The 22,243-nt window shown below is 41.0% G+C and overlaps 2 protein-coding genes across 2 annotated transcripts; both read left to right on the top strand.

The window, feature by feature from the left end:
• The first annotated feature begins 1,562 nt into the window (after positions 1-1,562).
• On the top strand, positions 1,563-8,479 carry mcm8 (minichromosome maintenance 8 homologous recombination repair factor). Its single transcript, XM_073482677.1, has 20 exons — positions 1,563-1,673; positions 1,950-2,015; positions 2,113-2,195; positions 2,322-2,471; positions 2,617-2,714; positions 2,805-3,003; positions 3,194-3,279; positions 3,447-3,592; positions 3,838-3,912; positions 4,035-4,170; positions 4,775-4,805; positions 4,915-5,052; positions 5,217-5,277; positions 5,540-5,620; positions 5,900-6,095; positions 6,188-6,401; positions 6,482-6,691; positions 6,879-6,955; positions 7,232-7,421; positions 7,645-8,479. The coding sequence occupies exons 2-20, from the start codon at positions 1,973-1,975 to the stop codon at positions 7,735-7,737; spliced, it is 2,307 nt and encodes a 768-aa protein (XP_073338778.1). The 5' UTR covers positions 1,563-1,673; positions 1,950-1,972; the 3' UTR covers positions 7,738-8,479.
• Positions 8,480-8,771: 292 nt separating this feature from the next.
• On the top strand, positions 8,772-14,078 carry crls1 (cardiolipin synthase 1). The gene is made up of 7 exons (XM_073481761.1): positions 8,772-9,362; positions 10,462-10,599; positions 10,888-11,017; positions 11,112-11,197; positions 11,302-11,370; positions 12,509-12,600; positions 13,504-14,078. Exons 1-7 carry the CDS (start codon positions 8,907-8,909, stop codon positions 13,595-13,597), a joined length of 1,065 nt encoding a protein of 354 aa, XP_073337862.1. The 5' UTR covers positions 8,772-8,906; the 3' UTR covers positions 13,598-14,078.
• Positions 14,079-22,243: the final 8,165 nt, after the last annotated feature.

A 22,243-nucleotide genomic window follows, 5' to 3' on the forward strand; every position in this document is an offset into this window, starting at 1 on the left:
ACACGCTGCCAAAAAGGCTAATGTGCAATAATAGTAATAATTAGACAGAGTAAAAAGTAAGGATTAGAAAAAGAAATATACAGTAGTAGACAAAAAATATAAATATATGTAACATAAGTATTAAAACGTTGGCAAAAATGTTAAATGTACATCTGTCACTCTGACAAAATGGCCTTTTTAAGCATCACAGCACACATGCATAAGGTATCCTAAATGTACAATATGATATACTAGCAGTGAATTTTCAGCTGTATATTATAATCTTTCTAAATTCATCACGACAGATCTGTTGTGTTTGATTTGACTCAATTGTAGCCTATATTGGTTGACTAAGAACAAGTAGCAAGGGACTGTTCACTGTTTATTGACAGTAAACACTGTTTGAAACAATAATTATTATTATTATTATTATTATTGTTATTATTATTATTATTATTGTTGTTGTTGTTGTTGTTAATGAAGCCTCCTGTATGATTTTTAACTAATATAGTGTGATATTTGTAGCTGTAATATCTCTGGTGTCCGCTGGAGGGCAGTAACACCCCTGTGCAGCTTTGACTACTACCCTGTTGCACGTAATCGCAGAAGAAGAAGCTCTTACGTCAGTGGAGGGAACTTTGACAGCTTGTTGAGCGGAGCGTTACACCCCCACAACTTTATAATGTTTTGAGTTAACTAAGATTAATGAGGTGTTTTATCGACGTCTTCTCTCAGTCTTCAACAGGCTAAACGAAAGGTTTGTTTCTCTACTGTTCTGTCAACGGAACATTTAGTAAAACGCCGCCGACAACAGTAACAATTTAGCTAACAATGATAAACAATGTGACATACGTACACGGTTTAACTATAACTAAACCGTTTCAGTTTGCCAATATATAACACTGCTGAGTGGATTATTTATATGCCGAAATGTTAATGGTTCGTGTGTGTTTAAATGGTTTAATTCAGTCCATACGAGGTAGCTGGATGTGCTGCCTTAGAATTGCGTTGGCACTAAATTTACAGTTTTTTAAATGGAGTTCTGCGAACGGGATGGGATTAAAGTGCCACGACTGATTATTTGGGCTGTAAAGTTATTGTTGGAGCAATAGGCATCACTTATCGTATTTAAAATGTTCTAATAATTTGTTTTGTGTGTTACATAGTCACTTGAAATAGTCCTGGAGCGGAAAATACATTTTTCTTTTGATATATATTCAGTACACCTGCCACTTGATAAAGATCCACCTGTTTTATGGCTCTATCTGCCCTGATGCCTTGTCACTCTAATGGATTATTGCTCTGTTCCTTCTTCTTGCTTTCTCTCAGGAAAGTTATGAGTGGAGAGGAATCCAGGAGAGGCTCATGGAGGGGTGGGAGTGGTGGAGGGAGAGGTGGAGGAGGAGGAGGCAGTGGTAGTGGAGGATGGAGAGGAGGAAGAGGAGGCGGTGGTGGTGGTGGTGGTGGATGGAGAGGAGGAGGCGGTGGTGGTTGGAGAGGAGGCGGCGGTGGAGGATGGAGAGGAGGCGGCGGTGGTGGATGGAGAGGAGGCGGGGGAGGATGGAGAGGAGGATGGAGGGGTAGACCATGGAGAGGAGGATCAGCAGGTGGAGGAGGAGGAAGAGGATCAGGAGCTGGAGGGTCGAGAGGTGGAGGTGGTGGCGGGGCAGGAGGATCAGGAAACCAACAGAGAGGTGAGTTCCACTTGCTTTTGTATTTTCCGGTTACCAACGTTGAAGAAACTAAATTCTCAATGAATGTTTTATAAAATTAACTGTTTATTTCTGTTTGCTGACATTTTCTTCTTCTTGTAAGCTGCATATTAAGATAATGTGGGGGAAAAAAACATTACATTTTACATGAGCTGAAGCATTTAATGTACTTTTATATCATGAAAATGAAATTGTATGTGGAAAGTTGCAACAATATGTGTCTGAATTTACAGTCTAACTTCTTGTCTGCCTCTTCAGTCCTTACTCAGGCTACTTTAGATATGTTGTGTCCGTACAGAGGATGGACACTCTACTTCTCCGAAGGTATGTGTGTGTGTTTATACTTCTGTTTCACATGATGATGTGGCTTTTTCTTTCTAGTATGTAAATGTCTTAATACTGTTTGTCTTATTATGTGCAGGCTTCATAGAGAGCTCACCCAGTGTGGAGAAGATCAAAGTGTTTGAGAAATACTTCACATCCAAGATTGACCTGTACGACAAGGTCAGTCTGTCTGTGAGCTTGTGTATCTTTCTGTGCATTTTTTTTAACGGACATTTTTTCACTTTGTGTCCTGGTTTATGTTTATGATGTAACTTAAAAGGATGATTCATGTGTGTTTGTGCGCAGGATGAGATTGAGCGTCAGGGCAGCGTTCTGGTGGACTATGCAGACTTGACTGGAAACCAAACTGTGCGTGCTGCACTTCGTGATCTGACCACACAGCTGAAGGAACAGCCAGAGGTGCTGCTCAAGTGTTTGGGAGTGGCTATTCACCAGGTACACACACATACAGACACTACTACTCACATATGTTATCTGCACGTTTCAGCCTTTCTCATGTGCGTACTTTATTAGATACTCATACGCCTTTTAATACATGCATATAACAGATTGATAATGTTTTTCTGTGTGTGTCTTTTAGGTGTTAACTATAGATTTGGAGAAACAAGTCGCTGAGCTGCAAGAGGAAGAGCTTCCTGTCGCCGCACCAATCATAAACATCCCTCACATTAGTGCGAGGTACTTCACACAATCACTGTTTGCTTGACTCCTGGACGTTTCCTGATCAAGAATGAAGATGACTTTATTGATGATGAAAATCGTCCACAGGCTGTATAACTACGAACCGGTGACTCCGTTGCGGACGTTGCGTGCCAGTGTGTTTGGCCGGCTGGTGTGTGTGAAGGGAACAGTGGTGAGAGTGAGCAATATCAGACCTCTGTGTACCAGGATGGCCTTCAAGTGCCTGGGCTGCTCACAGACACAGTCTCTGACACTGCAGCATGGGAAATATGCTACACCTACCAAGGTATGAACACACTCGGGTATCTTTTCTGTACTCTGCTTCCACAGCTTAGTACGCAGAAGTAACACTGTATCGATACAATTTCCTTTCAGTATACACACAAAACAGTCTTTGACATCATTACTGAGATTTATAGGTTAACTTTGAATGTTTAATGTGTGTATACTATACACACGTGTCTTTTATCACCTAGTGTATCCAGCCTGACTGTCGCAGTCGTTCCTTCACCCCCAGCCGGAGTTCTCCTCTTACTCAAACTGTCGACTGGCAGATCATCAAGTAAGTACAGTATATTAAGTGCCTTTGTACAGTAGTGAACTGTTGTGGAAGGTTGTCTCTACAAAAGAGTGGAATATTGTTAGACAGTCCCAGCTTTTCTCATGATGTATTTTAATGAGAAAAACATCACATACTTCATTTGAAATGTGTTTTTTATGCTACCTCAGGGTGCAGGAGGTGATGGGCGGAGAGCAGAGGGAGACTGGACGAATCCCACGCACCGTGGAGTGTCACCTGACCTCCGACCTCTGCGACAGCTGCGTCCCTGGAGACACAGTTACTGTGACAGGGATAGTTAGAGTTACCAATGATGGTACGAACACACTGAAACACACATTCTGACTAACGTTGGAGCAAGTTTGGAGTCAGCTGTTACCTTTTACTGGTAGTTGGTGCTGTGTAAAAATCTATTAACTATATCTGTGTCTATACAGTATGAGTATAAACTGTAAACCTGTAAGCGCGAAGATTCTGGATAGGAATTGAATAAGAAGTGCTTCACAGCTTCTCTCACAGTTTTTGTGAAAAATCCACAAACTCCTACTTATTCCTGTGCAGGTACTTCCCGAGGGAAAAAGGATCAGTGTATGTTCCTCCTCTACCTTGAAGCCACTTCAGTCAGTAATACTAAAGGTACTGCAGCTTGTGTATTTATTTAAAGTTGGACTTGAATTTTGCAAAGCAGTGATGTATTTTTTTCTTTGTTTTTTTTTATGTAACAGAGCAATAAGATGTTATTTCTTTTTAACGTGTAGGTCAGAAGTCCAAGTCAGGTCAGGGGTCAAGAGGGTCGCATGAAGATCGTTCTAGAGGGGAGGAGTTCAGTCTGAAGGAGCTGTACGCAGTCCAGGAGATCCAGTCACAGCCTAACCTGCTGAGACTTATCGTACAGTAAGATGTTTATTACTCACAATAACACATGCTCACTATTTAAAAAAGTTACTGCATTTTCTCACACATCAACTTGTAGTTTGAATGCAACCCAAGCCAAACAGGTAGAACAACATGGGCCACTGAGGGACAAATTCAGGAAAGTTTCCTTTTTTCATGGAAGAAAATATCTTACAGGCTGTGTGAACACATTTGATGTCTGTTCTAGTGATTTTCTTCAGCTGAAACATAATTTATTCCTCTGAGTGCTGGGAAAAATTGTAGACTGATGTAAGTTTGGCCAAGTCTTACAGTATTGAGTCTGTGTCCCAAAATGGCTGCCATCTAAAGGAAAAAGCCTTGTGGTTTAGGACACAAAATGACTTCTGGCACCACTTCAGGCCAAACTTGAACTAGTGGTGAGGTATTTAGGTCTCCTCTTGCCTTTTTTTCATTCATCCTACAGCCTTGTCTTGCGTTATGTAACAAGCATTACAGCCTCACTGGGCTGCTACTGTGGGTGTAGACTTTTAGTCATTCTTTAGTTCGGTTTTCCATGGTGCTGTTAACTCATACAGAGATATATAACTCATATGTAACACTCTGATCTTCTCGCCTCCTTCAGCTCTTTGTGTCCTGTCATCTACGGCCACTTGGTGAGTTCGGTAACTAGAATAAGACTGCAGCATTCACACATTATAAACAGGATTTGTCAAATATCACAGAAGTTCAGTCCAACATCCTCAGTTCTCGTGTGTCCCCCAGCTGGTGAAAGCCGCTCTAGCCTTGGCGTTATTTGGTGGCCGACAGAAACACACGGACAAGAACAGCGTCCCAGTTAGAGGAGACCCACACATCCTGATAGTGGGAGACCCTGGACTGGGAAAGAGTCAGATGCTACAGGTAAAACAGAAAACATGAAATACTTTGTTGTGTGTTATTTGTATTGTTTTTAAGCTGAGATTGTGATGTACATTGAATTTTTAAAGTTAAGATTTGTTGGTCCTAAATCAGTGACAGTGTATAAATGTGAGGTTCATACTTGCATATGTGTGCTTTGTGTGTAGGCAGTGTGTAATGTGGCTCCTAGAGGAATCTATGTATGTGGCAACAGCACAAGCACCACAGGTAAATTGTCTTTAAGTACTACTCTCCCTAAATTATGCCGTATGTAAGAGATAAGATAAGATAATGCTTTGTTAGTCCTCCACGGGGGAAATTTGCAATATTACAGCATCAAAGGGGATAGCAAAAATAGAGAGCATCAATTAAATCCCGCAGGTGAGTGTGGTGATTATGCTCTAAACAGTTATTTGGATTTGTTACAACACAAGCAAGTTGTGAATTTAATATTTAATGATATTTTTGTTTTGTTCTGTTTTGTTTTTAGGACTAACAGTGAGTTTATCCCGAGACTCAGGAACAGGGGATTATGCTCTAGAGGCTGGAGCCTTGGTGCTGGCTGACCAAGGTAGGAAGGACAGTGGGAACACACGTTTAAAAAGTATGTTTGTCTTTTCTCTTATAGTGTATTTTGATTTATTATGGTTGATATATACTCCATCTCTACTTTCACCCAGTGCAGCACTGCCTCCTGGTTCCACAGGTTTACACAGTTGTCAGACAATCCTCTTAATTCACAGAGGAATTAAAGAAATGCCCTTGACTCCTGCTTGTGTCTAATATTTTTACTACCTCATTGTCTTCTGCTGGCCTCATCCTCTTGTTACTCTCTGTCTGTTTTCTTCAGGGGTGTGCTGCATCGACGAGTTTGATAAATTGGGTAACCAGCAGCAGGCTTTACTTGAAGCCATGGAGCAGCAGACTGTGAGTCTGGCGAAGGCCGGAATAGTTTCCTCTCTGCCTGCTAGAGCGTCAGTATTAGCTGCTGCGAACCCCATTGGGGGACATTACAACAGAGGCAAGACCGTCTCTGAAAATCTGAAGTACGTTTTTTTAGCAATTGCTGGAAGATGTTTATCTGTGTATATCTACAAGTGATTGACTTGTATTAACGGTGTTGTTTTCTTGTCTTTAGAATGGGTTCAGCTCTTCTCTCTCGATTCGACGTAGTCTTCCTCCTCCTGGACATCCCAGACGAGTCACATGACCGCCGGCTGTCGGAGCACGTCATGGCAAACAGGGCAGCAGGAGGCAGAACCAGCAGTGCCATAGTTACCAGGGCCAACAGTGAATTAGAGACCTCCATATTACTAGATCACTCTGACATGCCGCTGTCTGAACGCTTGCAGGTAAAAACTAGATTGTGGAGTACAGTCATATCTGTCAAATATCAGTTGCATTTATACAATATGTGTGTCCCTGTGTCAAGATCCCTGCAGGTGAATGTGTAGACCCCATTCCTGCATGTTTGTTGAGGAAGTATATCAGCTACGCTCGTCAGTATGTCCATCCGACGCTCTCTCCTGAAGCAGCACAGACAATTCAGGAATTCTACCTGTCGCTGAGATCTCAGGCACACTCTGCTGATTCCACACCCATCACCACACGGCAGCTCGAGTCTTTAATTAGACTCACTGAGGTAGGTTTCTGAATGTTGGGTGCATTCACCCATCAGCAACATGTGATGGATTAACATGAGATAACATCTTTGTTCTGCTGTAGTTTGAGGCTATACCTAACTCTTAAAATGTTATGTGTCTGACAAGAGGAACTTTTTCTTACTAGTGTCCCAGTACTTGCGTGGTTGACTGTGTTTTTTCGTGCAGGCAAGAGCCAGGTTGGATCTCAGAGAGAAAGCTACCAAGAGTGATGCTGAGGACGTGGTGGAGATCATGAAACACAGGTGATATTACAGGAGTAACTTATGTACAAAGATGTGTATGTTCTGAGAATTATGCCAATTTTGTTTGCTTTAAGAGTGTGAATGACTTAATGCATTTAGAAAAATACTTTATTAATGAATACCCTTACAGAACTGATAACTGTGATGACATCTTGTAACAAAATGAGCATTATATCTTAGTTGTGCTGTCCTGACATCGAATGTACTGTCCTGAGATATAAATGTCTCTTTCTCCCTCCGTGTGTGTGTGTGTGTGTGTATTATTCTGTTGTGCAGTCTGGCTGATACATACTCAGATGGTCTGGGCAATCTGGACTTTGAGCGCTCTCAGCTGGGGGCAGGCATGAGTCAGCGCAGCGCTGCAAAACGACTGGTCAATGCACTGCACTCTCACGCCCAGAGGACCAATCAGACGCAGTTTGACCTCCAAACGCTCCGATCTGTGGCTGAGAGAATGAACATAAAGGTGAAAGCATTCAGATGCACCAAAATACACATGCACTAGATAAAAAACAGTCAAGTTAACTGGCACAAACAGCTTCATGTTAATTTCACTCACCATCTGTGAGATATTAGCTACTAAAGAAATCCGCAACCGAAACTGTCGTGACTTGACGCAGCAGTTAAAACACGGCCATTGTATACATGCTGGATTATTTATTTATTCAGCCTTTGGTTGATTCCTGCAGGTGATGGATTTTGAAGGTCTGGTGAGTTCCCTGAATGAACAGGGTTTCCTGCTGAAGAAAGGACCCAAACTGTACCAGCTGCAGACTATCTGATCTCTGACAACTGCAGTAGAGTCAGAAAACACACCTGCTCCTTCCTGCAGACCTCACCACAAGGTCAGTGTGTGGGATAACCGAACAGGGTCTCTCTTTATAGAAAGGAAACAGTGATGGTGAACCCATTATCCAAACCACTTTCAACAAACCTCCAACCTCTGTGTGACCTTCTGAAGAGACTGTAACAACCACGACAACTGACAAATACAGGGCAGATCATCTGACAGCAACCAGTTTCCTGGATGGACTCAACCTTCCTGCTAAAAAGAGGAAATAAGCTTAACTGACTCCTGTACACACATCTCTGCAACTGTCTGCAGTTATTTACACACATATCAGTTTTTTAATAAAGACATAAAAAGTCAGAATTTGAAAGAATTAAGAAGCTATTGTTATTTTTTATGAAAATGAAATGACATGTTTATATTTATGTATAAATTTATGGTATTGTGTAGCTTGTCCAGTGTTGTCGTTACACTCGGTGATAGCAGCAGCACAACTCTGCACGGAAAAAGTTGACACAATGAACATTGAACGATTGCAGATTTTCTTTATAGGTCATGATATAAGTATCCCATATTGGGGCTATAGTTTGTTGATCTGAACGCCACAAAATGTACAGTGTTTACTTGTCATTTTGGTCTTCATGCTCTCTCAAATGCTCTGTATTCTCTACTGTTTCTGGGTTTTTTGTATCGTTCGCTCACTCAGTAAATAAATCATTTTATTTGCTTATTCATTTCAGCATTTTGTTGTTTTTCTACGATTACAAAAAAAGGTTTGACAGGGACTTAAAGGTGCTATTAGTTTCAAATTAAAATGCAACAATACACAATTTACTTTTGTATTAACACTAAAGCTATAAAAACTGTTATAGCGTCATTTCTTCATAGCAAAGTTATTTTAAAAACGTTGCTCTGATACCTTTCTTTTTGCGTTTGACCTTTCTAAATCATAAAAACAGATACTTTCAAAATAAAAGCCTCGCAAGCGAAAGTGTGGTTTTACGACATTACGTGCCGTGTCGGTTTACGGCAACATGGCAGCCCGCTGTCTCGAGCTGAGACCCCGTCGGCTCTGACCGTCACAATCTGAAACCTCAACATGAAAACAAGGACGGACCGCAGGAGACCCGCAGGTCGGTAACGGAGGGCTCGTGAAAGAAGATGACGATGTGTTTGCGGAGGATTCCCGCGCTGTTGTGCCGCAATGCCGCGAGTGTTCGCTGTGCGGTGTCCACGCGCGGTGCGGGCGTGTGCTGGCTCGAGCCTGCGTCATGGCGGCACAGACACACACCTGTCAGCGAGGTCGCGAGGTTGAAGCAGTCACCGGTGAGCGGCTCGTGGCAGCTCAGACTCAAAGGGACCGACGGCCGTGTCGCGTGCTGGACCGGGATCCTCCAGCAGGTGAAAGCGACACCCTGGCACGCGCGAGGGACCGTGCCACCGGTGTACCCGGGAGGTCACGCGAGGTCGGTGGCCAGTTTCCGGTCTCTGCTGTCACCCCCAGCTCGTGGGCTTTGCAGCGGAAAGACCGAGGAGACGCCGGGCAGCTCCGGGGCGGGGGACGGGAATGAAGCCAGTCCGGTACCGGGACAAGGGCTGTTCAAGTTCAAAGAGCTGGTGAGTGCAGAGCTGGATGACTGTGAGAGGTGTGTGAGGTGTGTAACGAGACAGAAGGACACACACACACACCTGTATGACGTGTACAGATAGTTTATGTTACTATCAGTGATGCTGCAAGTCAGAACAAGTTCTGATCCCTAATACAACACTGAAGGTCCAAGATGTGTATTCAAAATGTTACTTAACCATTGAAAAGTGTGCACGTCATTGGACTATAACTATATCATGTAGTAGGATTGTTGATACTGAAGCATGATGTGTTAACAGCATGTTGATATTGATGCTGTTTGAGATACAGCTGTAAAGATGAATCTATAACTACACTCTGTCTGTTCGTATGTGAAATCTGATTTATATAAAAATTAGTTGCTTTTAGTAGTACAACATTTTACCTAGACGGAGGTACTGCACTGATTGGACGGGCTGATATTGGCCCACTGCAGGTAAATTGAAGTTGCAGCACAGAAGTCTTTAAGATTCTTCAATAATCTTCATTTTTGGTGAAGATGAGGTGGAAACTAACTTTTTGCACTGGTGCACCAGATAATTTCTTAATGTTTTTCTTAGTTTAAATCTCAGTATACGCAACAAGAAATTAGGATAATCAGTGAACAGTGCGATCAGTGAAAATGTTTAGTTATCACTTGTCTGATAATCGCGTTTTTGACCGCTATCGGTAAATAGGATGGCATTCACCAAAGGCAGGGGCCAGTTATCTGTTGTGTCACATCAATTTTATGCCAGCACATTCATAAGGCATCAGGTCAGAAAGCTATGTAACTACTGAACAATTCTGATCATTGAGTAGGTAGTGGTAAAGAGGGCTAACAAAGCTTTTGAAGCAGTCACTAATAAAGATTTATTTGTTTCCCTGATACAAAAGGGGTCATAAATAACAACAAAAACTAAATTAACAGCAAAAATAACCATCCGATTTGAGCAAATAGTCATGTTAAGCATCAGTATCTGGTATTGGTGCAGAGCCACTCACTACAGAAGTATGTTGATGTGTCTGACATGTGAATTCCACAGATTTAAGTCAGTTTTATTATATTTATTTGTGGTTTTAACACGTTTCTGATCTGTTTCTCTGCAGTATGAGAACCCGTGGACAATCCCCAACTTTTTGTGTGTGTGCCGGATTGTGTTGGCTCCGTTCCTGGGTCACCTGATCATCCAGCAGCACTTTCACCTCAGTCTCGCTCTGTTTATACTGGCGGGAGCTACTGACCTGGTAATGCAGACAGACGCAGACACATTCACTGAATCGCTTGTAGGAGTTTCATTAGTCATCTACTGAAAATGTTCAAGATAGTGACATAGTTCTGGATTTGAGATATTTGACATTAGCAGTTACCGGTAGTGTTGTTGAATACAAACACAATACCTACAGTGAGACAGTTATTGTTTTAAAATGTGTTATTATTGCCATGAAGTTCATACAGTCATCTATATAAAAACTAGCTATTTAAGACTTGAAAGAATGTATTGAAATGTCTCCCTCTCTTTGTCTCTGACTCAGCTGGATGGTTTCATCGCCAGGACGTGGCCCACTCAGAAGTCGGCGTTGGGCAGCGCTCTCGACCCATTGGCTGATAAGATTCTCATCAGTTTTTTATATGTCAGTCTCACCTATGCGGAGCTTATACCAGGTATCTGTATTGTATTATTGTATATAATGTGACAGTTCTAGCAATGTATTACAGTGTTACGAGGTTATTTAACGTGTTGTTTATTCTGTTTTAGCTCCATTGACGGCTCTAGTGATTTTCAGAGACATTGGTTTGATAGCTGCTGTCTTCTGGGTCAGATATAAGACTGTACCTCCACCGGTGAGACACATTTCACTCTAACACGGTTTATTTAACAGAATTTAAAGACCACAACAGCTGAAGAAAGTAAAATACTTTACAATCTTTCCTTCTCTTTCCTCCAGGTGACCCTCAGTAAGTTTTTTAACCCCTGCTACACCACAGCACAGCTCAAGCCCACGCTCTTCAGCAAGGTGACACACATTCACACACTCACACTCACACACACACTCTTACAAACTTACCACCCACTCTCACTTTGCACTGGACTTTTAACATTTTGTACACTACTGTAGTAAAGTGGAGATTTAGCTACAATGGAGCCTTAAATAACAGGATTTATTCAGTATATGTGTGACAATTTTATTATGTTTTCAGTCACTTGAGCAGCAGAGTCAGAAACTCATAATCTAATAGAGCACGTTACAGAATCTGCACACAGATGTGTTTTTCTTTTCCAAACGTTTTATTGCCTTTTTTATGAAAAGCTGATATTTGAGATGGACTTCTTTTAAATTTAAACCACGTTATTGCAGAACTGTCAAAGTGCAACGCAAATGCCGTAACTAGATCAAACATATATCTTTATCACTCAATCTTATTACTGCTATGCATGTAAAACTTGAGTCAAGAAAGAAACCCGACCAGGGCTGCACAGTTAGCTGAAATATAATCAAAATCGTGATATGGCGAAGTGCAATAACTAAATTGCAAGAAGCTACTAAAAAATGTCAACTGTCCTGTTAATTTCTGACTCCAGATTAGAAAAAAGTTTGTTCTGTTTGTTGTTCATCATCATGATTTTAACAGCTTTTTCAGTGAAAAGGAAATAGTGATGCAAAAATGAACTTTCACATTAATCGTCATCATATCACAATCATAATCTGTCAAAGTAATTGCAGTTTGATTTTTTTAAAACCATATTGTGCAGCCTTAAACCAAACCAACAGATCTGACACTCTACTGTTGAAAATAATCATCTGATGTAAAACTCATTCCTTTCTAAATTGATGTACTTACTATACTGTACTTGTGATACTGAACACAGAAATCTGTTGTGCAGAAACACATTAAAATTCTCTGTCAAAATATTCCTTTATGGCTCCAGCACAGGCTCTGCATAATTCATTTTAATACATTCGACTGTGTAGAGTACATTCCTGGATGCCGGCAGGAGTATTTTTTTTTAGCTGCCTAAGAGTGTTGTATTTGGCAGCATCCGTAACTCTTGTAACACGCTCAACAGGTTTTCCCAAAAATAATGAGCCAAAGAGAAACAGGTGAAAGGTTTTTGTGCCTTTTTTATAATGTTATATTTATTTTTTTTGTTAGGTGAACACAGCCATCCAGCTCTTTCTGGTTGCATCTTCTCTGGCTGCCCCAGTCTTCCAGTACACAGACCACGTCCTGCTGCAGTGTTTATGGTAAATCATTCACACGCCATCTCACCCACTTCACTTAAAATATCCAACATGTCCATTTACTTTCCAATGTAGTGATTACAAAGAAAAAAATAAATGTTTATTTCTCAGAGCGTTTTTGAATACAAACGGTTTCATCTCTCTCAAGCACTTAAATGCCGTTTGTTCCAGCAGAGTGTTCGGGTCAAGTGCGTTGACTCATTTCAATCTACAACTCCGAGTGAGACGGAGTAGAGATCCGACTCTGGACAAACATTTTATTGTGTCACAGTGACCTACATATTTATACAAATTCAGCAGACTGTTGAACTGATCGACACGACGACGGGCAGCTGCATTTTTCATGCTTGGTTTTTGTACATTTATGCTTCATTTATCTTTCATGACACTTGGCATTATGACAAACCTTCATAACGGACTTAAACATCTGCTTGAGTTGCAACTAGTTTATACCCTACACATCCTAATGATAATATGCTTTTACAGTGGTTACATTTAAAAACACAATTTATAAACTGTCTTTTTCTTTTTAAAATGATGAATCGACAAGATTATTCACTTTAAATGATTTTCTAAATCTGTCTTTAAATATGGATGAATTGAATGAAATACATTTTTTTCATTTAATAGCATCCATTCTGTTAATGTCTTTCTTGATCCTGCCACTAGGGGGCACACATTTTACACATACAGTTTAATTGCACAATTGCAAGTCAGGTTAATTAATTAATTACATTGTTCTTAAATGTATCAATTAATAAGCTGTAAGAGGTCCACTGGATGATGAGGAGTCATCCCCTCATATAACTCAATAAAACCACTGTGAAAATGATGCCGTTTCCATTTCAAAGAAACTAATTCGACCACTTGGTTGTATTAATCTATCATGTATGCGTTATATTGCAGGTATGTAACAGCCGTGACTACAGCAGCGTCCGGCTATAGCTACTGGCACTACGGCCGCAAGACTGTCAAGGTGCTAAACACCAGATCACCATGACAACCACATCCAGGAAACATCAGGAAAACGGAACAAAATCAACAAACAGGCGCCGGAGACGCTGATCAGCCATGGAAAGAGTCAGACAGACAGATGGATGATCGCCAGGAGCTCTGAAAACCAAGTAGCCGCGACAACCATTTATGAGTCGCCATGGCAATGACGCACGGAAACCAACGGAGGACCGCAGATGGTTCACTGAGACACTACGCCGCACAGCAGCTCTGCCTCTCTGGACTGGTGGTGGACGAGAGACACATGCACACAGATAGAAAACAGCAAACACAAATATAGACCGCCCACACACACACACACACACACACACAGACATTAACACTCAAACATACGTGTCAAGTATATGTTAAGTGATCTGGCAAGAGCTTCTATTTTTTAGTTTTTCAATCAAGAGGTGGCAAAAGTCAACCTGATTATGATTGTTAATTTTGTAAACCGATGATTTATGATTAAAAAGGAAAATCTGCTCGGGTTTGTCTCTCTGTGTGTTTATGAATGTGTGCAGGGCTGTTTTTCTTTGTTTCATTTAATCTCACCAGACCACAAATGTGACAGTTAATCCATTTGAAAACAGCATTAAGCATTTAAAGATGGGTATGAAAAGCGATGACATGCTACCAGGATCCATTTCATGGTCCGCAGTCCACAAAAATGTCATTTTAATGCTAGAGCTGCAAATTATTGGTATTTATTTGAAGGAAACAATTATTCTATTAATTGATAAATCACGGTCACTCGATTTTTTCCTTGAACATTCCCCGTCCAAGCTCCTCCCGTGTGAGGATCTGCTGCTTCTCTGTGTTTTCTATCACTGAATATCAAACATCTTTGTGTTTTGGACTCTTGGTTGGACTGAATACCTTACTTCTCTGGCCTGGGAAACTATGGGGATCATTTTTTATTATTTTCTGACACTTTATAGACCTTACAGGAAAATAACGTCAAATTAATCAAGTGAATAATTTCTTATTTGTTTTTATTATATTTTATTTTGGTTGATTAACAAGTTTCTCGTAACACCTGTCAGGCGTTTAGGCTAAGACTGGCTCACATGCATCACATTCATCTTAATTAAAATGTGCTGCCTTTGATTAATGAAGTAAAGAACACAAGGTGACATCTTAATTTTGCTTATTTTGTTGCCAAACCTCTAAAGATATTCCACTTAAACTGATAGAAAACAAACAAAACAGGCCAAACATCCACAGTTGAGCTAACGAGCCAGCTGCAACCAGTGAATGTTTGACTTCCATGAGATGTTTTTCAGTTTCACCTGTTTGCACTGTTGAGTTTCTTACTCAGGTGCAGAGCTCATATCTGAACTCTCTGAACCAAGAACCATAATTGCTACAAGGCTCCTTTCAAGTTTTTCCAGTCTCAAGATCAATAAGCACAATGAGCCAGAGGTTATTTGCATACTTGGGTAGAACACCAGGTACTACTGGACCCTTTTCGTCGAACTCCTCTGGCGATTTTATCCGATAAACCGCTTATTTTCCCCCTCAAGAAAACTTGTACGATGAGGGAGACGGGGAGGGAGGCTGTGTAACCTTTTCAACTCTTCCACTCATTTTCTAGCAATCTTCTGCAACCACTTGGGTAATGTCGTTTCATTACCGACAGCGTGCCGATGACTGCCAGGCTTGTGCGAGTTGTTTTCGTGGCTTTTGTGTGGGATGTCTGCTCATTATCTCTTCACTGAATAATTTAAAAGTCTCATTCTAAAAATGAGATATCCATCACTGGGAACAAATTGATACCTACGCTCATTAAACGACTGTTTGAAGAACTTCTGCTGCATTTTTCAGAGGATACTAACTTAAGTCCATATTTGAAAACACAGATTGGAAGTGTATAATTTGGAAGAACTAGATGATGCCCCACAGGCTTTTCATGTAGTGTTTGAGAACGGCGCTTTAATTAGTGGTGACTCTGAGATGAAAGCTTAAAAATAATCAAGCCGCTCTTTTTCTTTTCAAGCTCTCAGTAATGAACTGGCACTGTAGCAGGCTACACGTGATCATGATTGACAAATATTGACAGAATTTTACTTATTCAATATCAGTATGAGTTTATTAATGCTGACTCTTTATTCCAAAGTTGTTCATGCAAGCACATGAGTCTAATTTAAAAGAAACTTTTTGGTCACTCACCCAAAACACATGTAGATTTGACATGACCTCTTGGTTTTTGTGCTCCTCTGGTCCGTTCGGAAAGCAATCCTTCAGAAACGGTTGCATATTCTGAAATCATATTAGTCCACTTCAAATAGGAATCCATCAGCCTAACACTGCTCTGTTGATAGAAATGTTCTTTTCGGTTATATTTAAACATAATTTATGCCCTCATCTCAGGAAATGACCTCCACTCGCCTTTTGATATTTGAGTAGATTGAATGTAAAATGGAACAATTTGTATCCGCTGGTCCGGAACCGGAGTTATTACAAGTCACTGGCAGGGCACAGCTCGGCCCGAGATCACAGGGCGTCCTATCAGGCAGCACTACGATACAGTGTTACTCATAGTCAGCATTCACCGCACAAAATACAAGAGATGCAGTGACGTAAAATGCAGCTTATTGATTTGATTAATTATTATGTTTCTTTGAATCTACTAACCATTGTTAGTGTATAATTTAAAGGATAAGTTCACCCATAAACAGAAAGTCAGTCATTATCTACTCACCCTCATGCTGATGGAGAGTTGGGGGAAGTTTTTCGTAGTCCACAAAACATTTCTGGAGCTTTACAGCAAAACAACTGACGCAGCTGGGGACTTGTTTTGAAATGAAAAAAAAAAAAACAAGTGAAAAAACGGGTCGTCTGGCACAATCCAAGTCTCCAGAAGCCCAGAAGATATTTTAGTTTTTACACCCTCTCTTTTGCCCTAATCTTGCTGCTAAGCTTTTTTTTCGAGTAGTTATTTTGACATTTTAAAACAAGTCCTCAGCTACTTTAGTTGTTGATGTGGTCAAAAAGCAGCAGCAAACTTTAAAACTGTCTCAATTGTCTGAGAAAATATTTGTTTTTTATTTTTATACTTCTCACCATGACAGGAATACAAAAAAGCAAACAAAACAACAAAAACACTTGTTTTGGCTTGTTCTGAAATTTTTAAGGTATTGAATTAATGTGCAAAATATCAGTAACTGGCAGTTTCCCATTAACAGTTGAGCTGTCAGTCAATATCTGTGCCGTCAGTCAATATTACATAACATGCTTTATTGAGTCAGGGAAATCCAAACGGCAATTAATTGAGAGAAGCTGCAGGAAAACGTTGAAAATGTTTTACCCCAAAGAGACTGTAGAAATAAATCACCTGAGAAGGAAATTATGTTGTCAGCGTTAAACAGTTAAAGATTATTAATTGCCTTTTACGTGTTTTCATACATTTATGTGACTTTTGTTGTGTCGTTCTTTACTTTCACTGAGCTTTGGTTTCATGTAACAAGCGTGCTTCCTTCCATTTTTGACAAGACACGCTTGAAAACACACGTAGCTCTCCAGAGACCACTCTTGTTGTGAAAACAGGAGGCTAGTTTTCTAAAGCGGCTGCTGGAACCAGTAAGATTACACCAGTAATACAGATGATTTAGTGATGGAGGCGAGAGCAGCCAAATGTGCCTTCACACTTCACAGCGCGGCCCTCCAGAACCCACAGACAGGCTGAATCACGCTAACAAGGACAAAACTTTTGGATCTGTATGCTTATGTCAGCACGGCCCTCCGGCTACCGCTCGCTGTTGCTGTCAGTCCTGCATCAAGTGAGAGGATCCTGTCTCCTCCCAGAGCTGAAGAAGCTTAGCTCTGCTCTACAGGATAGACTCTATTATCCCATTTATTTTACTCAACAGGAAATGAGATTAATTTGAAGTAGAGGCTGTGAAAAGGCAAAACCATGCTGTAAAGCTTTATTTTGCTGTTGTACATGGTTAGCTTAGCCAAAGTTAGTTCAGGTAGAATGCTTTACATAGACTTCATCTCTATTATGTATTTCTTTTTATGCTTACAATAAAAAGGCTGACTTCAATCATTCTTTCTCATTTTGCCTCTTGAAAGACTTCTGGTCATAGTTTTGAAGCACCTTAAAGTTTGTGGTTCCTGTGACCCCCATACTGTGATGGTTCGGCACAAATACACAAGCTGTTCCAGCCCTAAACGTTGTTTTGTTTCGGTGGGAGTAAAACCATTCCTGTATGAGCACAGTGAGTCCACTTAAGTCCTCGATGGTACAAACCACCAGTATTCCTCGTAGACCAAAACCATTATGTCATCCAGCTCCAGTCCAATTAGATTCTCATTAATCCTGCTCTACACAACAAATATCTGTCGGCATCAGGAGTCGTGAACAAAATCGTGCATTGACAACTTTATCCTGCGTTGTGTGTCATAGTGGAAGTCAGAAAGATGAGCTGGTTGGACGATGTGCTGATGTTTCTAATGCAATTCCCTGACATTCCCTGTTTTAGCAGTCTGTCTTTGGCCTCTCGTTTTCGATCACATTATACAGCAGTGGATCAGCAAAGTCAATAAGATCCATCCTGCTGCAATCCCTCCAGTATTTTAGGAAGATATTTCAGTCTAGATCAAAGTGGTGGACCAACCAGCCAGCATTGCAAACCCAAGAGCTACACTGTGAGCAGTGCTAAAAAAAGACACATTTTCTTTCACATCCCTCTTGGTGTGTGATCCTCATACACTCATGAGGATAGTTTTGGTTTTGTTTGATCAGGTTCATCAAAGCATTGAGCAGTTACAGGTCCGAATCTCAAAGCAACACGTGTCCCCTCTTATTCTGTATGTTTCCCCGTACATGCTTTGGACAGTTTTTACAGCGACTCTTTCTCCAGTAGAAAGTAGTGAACTGTTTCCCGGAGATCTCAGGGAATTCAGACGGGCTTTTTTGGGAAAAGACTGCAATTAAAAGCGTTCGTTGGAAAGGCTCTTATCAGAGCCGAGAGAGAGAAAGGATGCTGCTGCCACAACATCCGGGTGCACTTGACATGTCTGTGGCTACAACAAGTAAACATGTAGGCATTTTCCAGTTGCTATGCAGCTCTGTGGGAGCGCTGATTTTTTAATGTGTGTGCAGGCAGCTCCGGGGTGTGACTGAACACGTCGTAGGCACAGAGACTCTCCGAGCTGCCAGAGGTTCTGAGCCAAACTTCACTTCAAACTTGACTGGTTACGAAACCCACTGAATCAGAGTCCTTATAGTCCTTACAGCAGGCCTACACACACACACACACAGCAGCGCCCAATACAAATCCATATGGGTACTATAGCCATGCACACACACACAAACACACACACATGCGCGCGCACGCTCACACTCATGCACACTTACATCTTTTCTGGTCCTGAAATAGCTCTCAGCCTCCCACTCTCCCTTATATAAGCTCCCAGCACGGAGATCTGCTGGTGAAGACTGGGGTGTGTGCAAGCATGTGTGTGTGTGTGTGAGTGCATGTGCCTGTTTATGTGTGTGCACATGTGCGCCTCTGTCTGTGCGTGTGCCAGTGTGTGGGCAGTAGGAGTGTCTTGAGTCCTGTGTGTAAGCATAAGTGTGTGTGTGTGTGATTGTTTCTGTCGGTGAGTTTCTGCTGGCGATGCTGCAGCAAGTTAGTAAACAACCTTTTACTTTTTAGTTAACAGCCTTGTTTTTGTAGTGTTGGCATCTATTGTGACATCAGCAGCAGAATTAAGTCTGTCAGGGCGAGCAACACAACCAGTTACACAATGACACAGGATGCAGACAAACCCTGATTAACAACAGTTTTATAAACCACATTTTTTTTTAAGTTTAAAAGAAAAGAAATTACACTCACACATTTATTATGATTCCTCATTAAAGTGGAAAACTCAACTCCAGCGAGTACCGCTGGTCAAAGTTTCTTCAACTTTTATTGTCATGTACCACCTCAGAAAATATTAGTCTCTCGAAGTACCGCCATTATGGCTGACCTTGATATACATTAGCGTAGGTCTACTCTCTTCAGCCTATTGTTCATTTGCTGCTAATGCTCGCAGGAGCTGCTTAAGTAGCCTCGAGCACTCGTGCTCAGTTCACTGTCGTCAACTTCAGTTTCAACGGGCTTGCTCGAAATACTCTCCTGCTCCTCACTTCTCTTCCTGATCATTTGGAGCCATGTTTGTAGTGTTTCTGAACATTTCACAAAACCACAAAAGCTTACTATCTTGCCATCACAGTGGAGTTTAGCTCCTAATCCTGGTTAACTTACTGTATGTGCGTGCAACGTGCATGAACCTTACTTCTTAGCAGGCTGAAACATAAATAATACAGGAAAGACAAAAATGTTGGAAATGATCATCATTTAAAGTATTCTAGCAGTATTTTGATTGCATTAACTGTATGTTTTAAAATCAACTTATTTCATTTATTCCATGTACCTCTGGAGGGAGCTTTCCACAGTTTGAGAGCTCATGATTTTTAGCTTTTTTAAATATAACAGTAACAATACTCTTGATAGAAGACTATTAGCAGAACAAACAGCTTTATGGCTGAGCTGCTACATTCAGGGACTCTGGTGCACGTTTTCTTTCGGCCTTGTATAACCACAAACATATTCTCAGCTGTCTTTGTTGAAGAAGGACCTTGTGTATCGTAAAGCTTTTACAAACTGTGTCCCTGCAGCAAGAAACATACATTTTGTATGTGTGGGGATAGAACAACTCGTTCTCACTGCCAGCTCGTCAAATACAGCAGCTTCGTCAGCGGCCTTAGGATTCAAACTGCGACGCTCCACCTAACCCTCTGTCGTCTGCAGTCAAGTTAGCAATAATGTGTAATAAACAATGTCTGGTTAGACGTCCAAAGTAAAGCTTGCTGTCATACATTTCACAGATTATGACATATTAACTTTTGTACTGTTATTACTCGTCTTTCTCGCGCTTCAAGAAGTGATGCTTCAGGGGCACATACAGCTTTAAACTTTGAAGCATCGTGAGAAAGTGCTGGCTATAAAGAAGTGAAAAGGAACTGAAGATTAATGTTTTTAATGTTAAAACTGTCTACGGCTAAAATCAATGGTCCTTAATTATATGACCTGGAACTGGGGATTCATTTACTGTTCGACCTGTCTTGTCTAAACTCATTGCTTATCCTAATAGACATAAAACCCAGGTTGCAGTCGTGATTCTCAGTCTTTGAAATGATCGTTTCGGGATCCCCCCCCCCCCCTGAAACTGTAGAGCCCAACTAACATATCGGTTAGTTGATATTATCGGCGGATATCGTTCCATCACAGAACTATTGGTATCGATGGATATGTTGTCCGATGTGTGCAGATATTTAGGTATAATAATGCAAAAAAAGATGCTTGGGGTAATTTATGATTATTCATTTTCCAGAGAAGTTTATCGTTTCATTGCACTGATGTCATTCTGGACAATAACGTTTATTGTTAAACCAAGATATCCTGCCTCTGTTACGTATCTTGGTCACAAGATGTGTGTATATCAGCCAATATCGGATCTATTTACTCAATAATACCAAGTATCAGTCAGGCCCTAATAATGAACAGACAGGGCTTAACCACCGATGGTTGTTGGACTTTCTATATGTAAATCCAGCTGGAGGATCCTGAACTGAATCCACCCGAGACAAAACCTCCCACCTCCGCTGTGGGAAGCCTCTGTCTCATCTCACTGAGGTGCAGCACAGAGCACCTTAACTGCTCTTTTGTGCTGACAGCCATAAAGCTGTTCAATGCCTCCCCAGTGTTTACTGAAGCAGAGCGCCTGCTGTGTTTACGTGAACAATACTGGATTGTTATCTGGACTAAACAGCGTCGGTACTGTTGTTGTTCTGCAGAATCTGATACGTCCTTCTTCGTGATCTGATGACGACAGATGTAAAGACAGCGCTCACGTCTTTTCTATACATCCGTCTTGTATATGAAACCGCATATTAATCTTGCACGTTTGCTGAGACATTTGGTTCTGGCACTGACTAACAGCATCAGGTACAAACTCGCAGTGTCATGGCAACATGAGTCTCTGCACGTGTCTTTTTATACATTACGAGTGTGAGTGTGTAGGAGACCGCAGCCTGATAAAACAAGCCTTGAAAGAAGTCAGGGTCAAGCTGTGACCTCAGAAGAGTGCTGTATGATCTTGGTTCTTACAAAATGTATATGTGGAATCAATGTTTTCCTGTATGTTAGTGCGTAGGCTGGTGTGTTAATGCAAACATCCATGTGGTTGGTTAGCGGTGTTGTGTGTGTTTGTGTCTTAATGCAAAGACACTAATGACACTAATGATTAAAGCTGCTTTAAGATGTGACCGGAAAGAAAACAAAGGAAAAAGAAGATGTGTGCATTTCTCTTTTTTTTGTCTGTGTTTGGAAAACAACAAAGTTATTAGTCAAAATAAGCAATTAGTCAAATCACTGGTGGTCTAATAATCATTTAGATAATTTAGGGAACAAAACAGCCAAATTCTCTAATAATGTGAGCACATATGAGTATGAGAATTTCATTTTAATGTTTTGTGTTTTGGGACTATTGGTCGAAGTAAACGGGCAGTTTAAAGACATCATCTCTGGCTTTTGGAAGTTGTAATGAGAATCTTTCACCTTTTTTTATTAACATAATGATGAACCAATAAATC

The sequence above is a fragment of the Pagrus major genome, chromosome 15 (genome assembly GCF_040436345.1).
Source record: "Pagrus major chromosome 15, Pma_NU_1.0".
NCBI classification, from domain to species: Eukaryota; Metazoa; Chordata; class Actinopteri; order Spariformes; family Sparidae; genus Pagrus; species Pagrus major.

Bases quoted from the DNA above. Each gene is read 5' to 3' on its own strand.
- crls1 (XM_073481761.1), top strand. From the start codon at position 8,907: ATGACGATGTGTTTGCGGAGGATTCCCGCGCTGTTGTGCCGCAATGCC. The intron at 11,198-11,301 runs GTGAGACACATT...TCTTTCCTCCAG, and splicing joins ATAAGACTGTACCTCCACCG to GTGACCCTCAGTAAGTTTTT. The intron at 12,601-13,503 runs GTAAATCATTCA...GTTATATTGCAG, and splicing joins GTCCTGCTGCAGTGTTTATG to GTATGTAACAGCCGTGACTA.
- mcm8 (XM_073482677.1), top strand. From the start codon at position 1,973: ATGTTGTGTCCGTACAGAGGATGGACACTCTACTTCTCCGAAG. The intron at 2,016-2,112 runs GTATGTGTGTGT...TATTATGTGCAG, and splicing joins GACACTCTACTTCTCCGAAG to GCTTCATAGAGAGCTCACCC. The intron at 2,472-2,616 runs GTACACACACAT...TGTGTCTTTTAG, and splicing joins TGGGAGTGGCTATTCACCAG to GTGTTAACTATAGATTTGGA.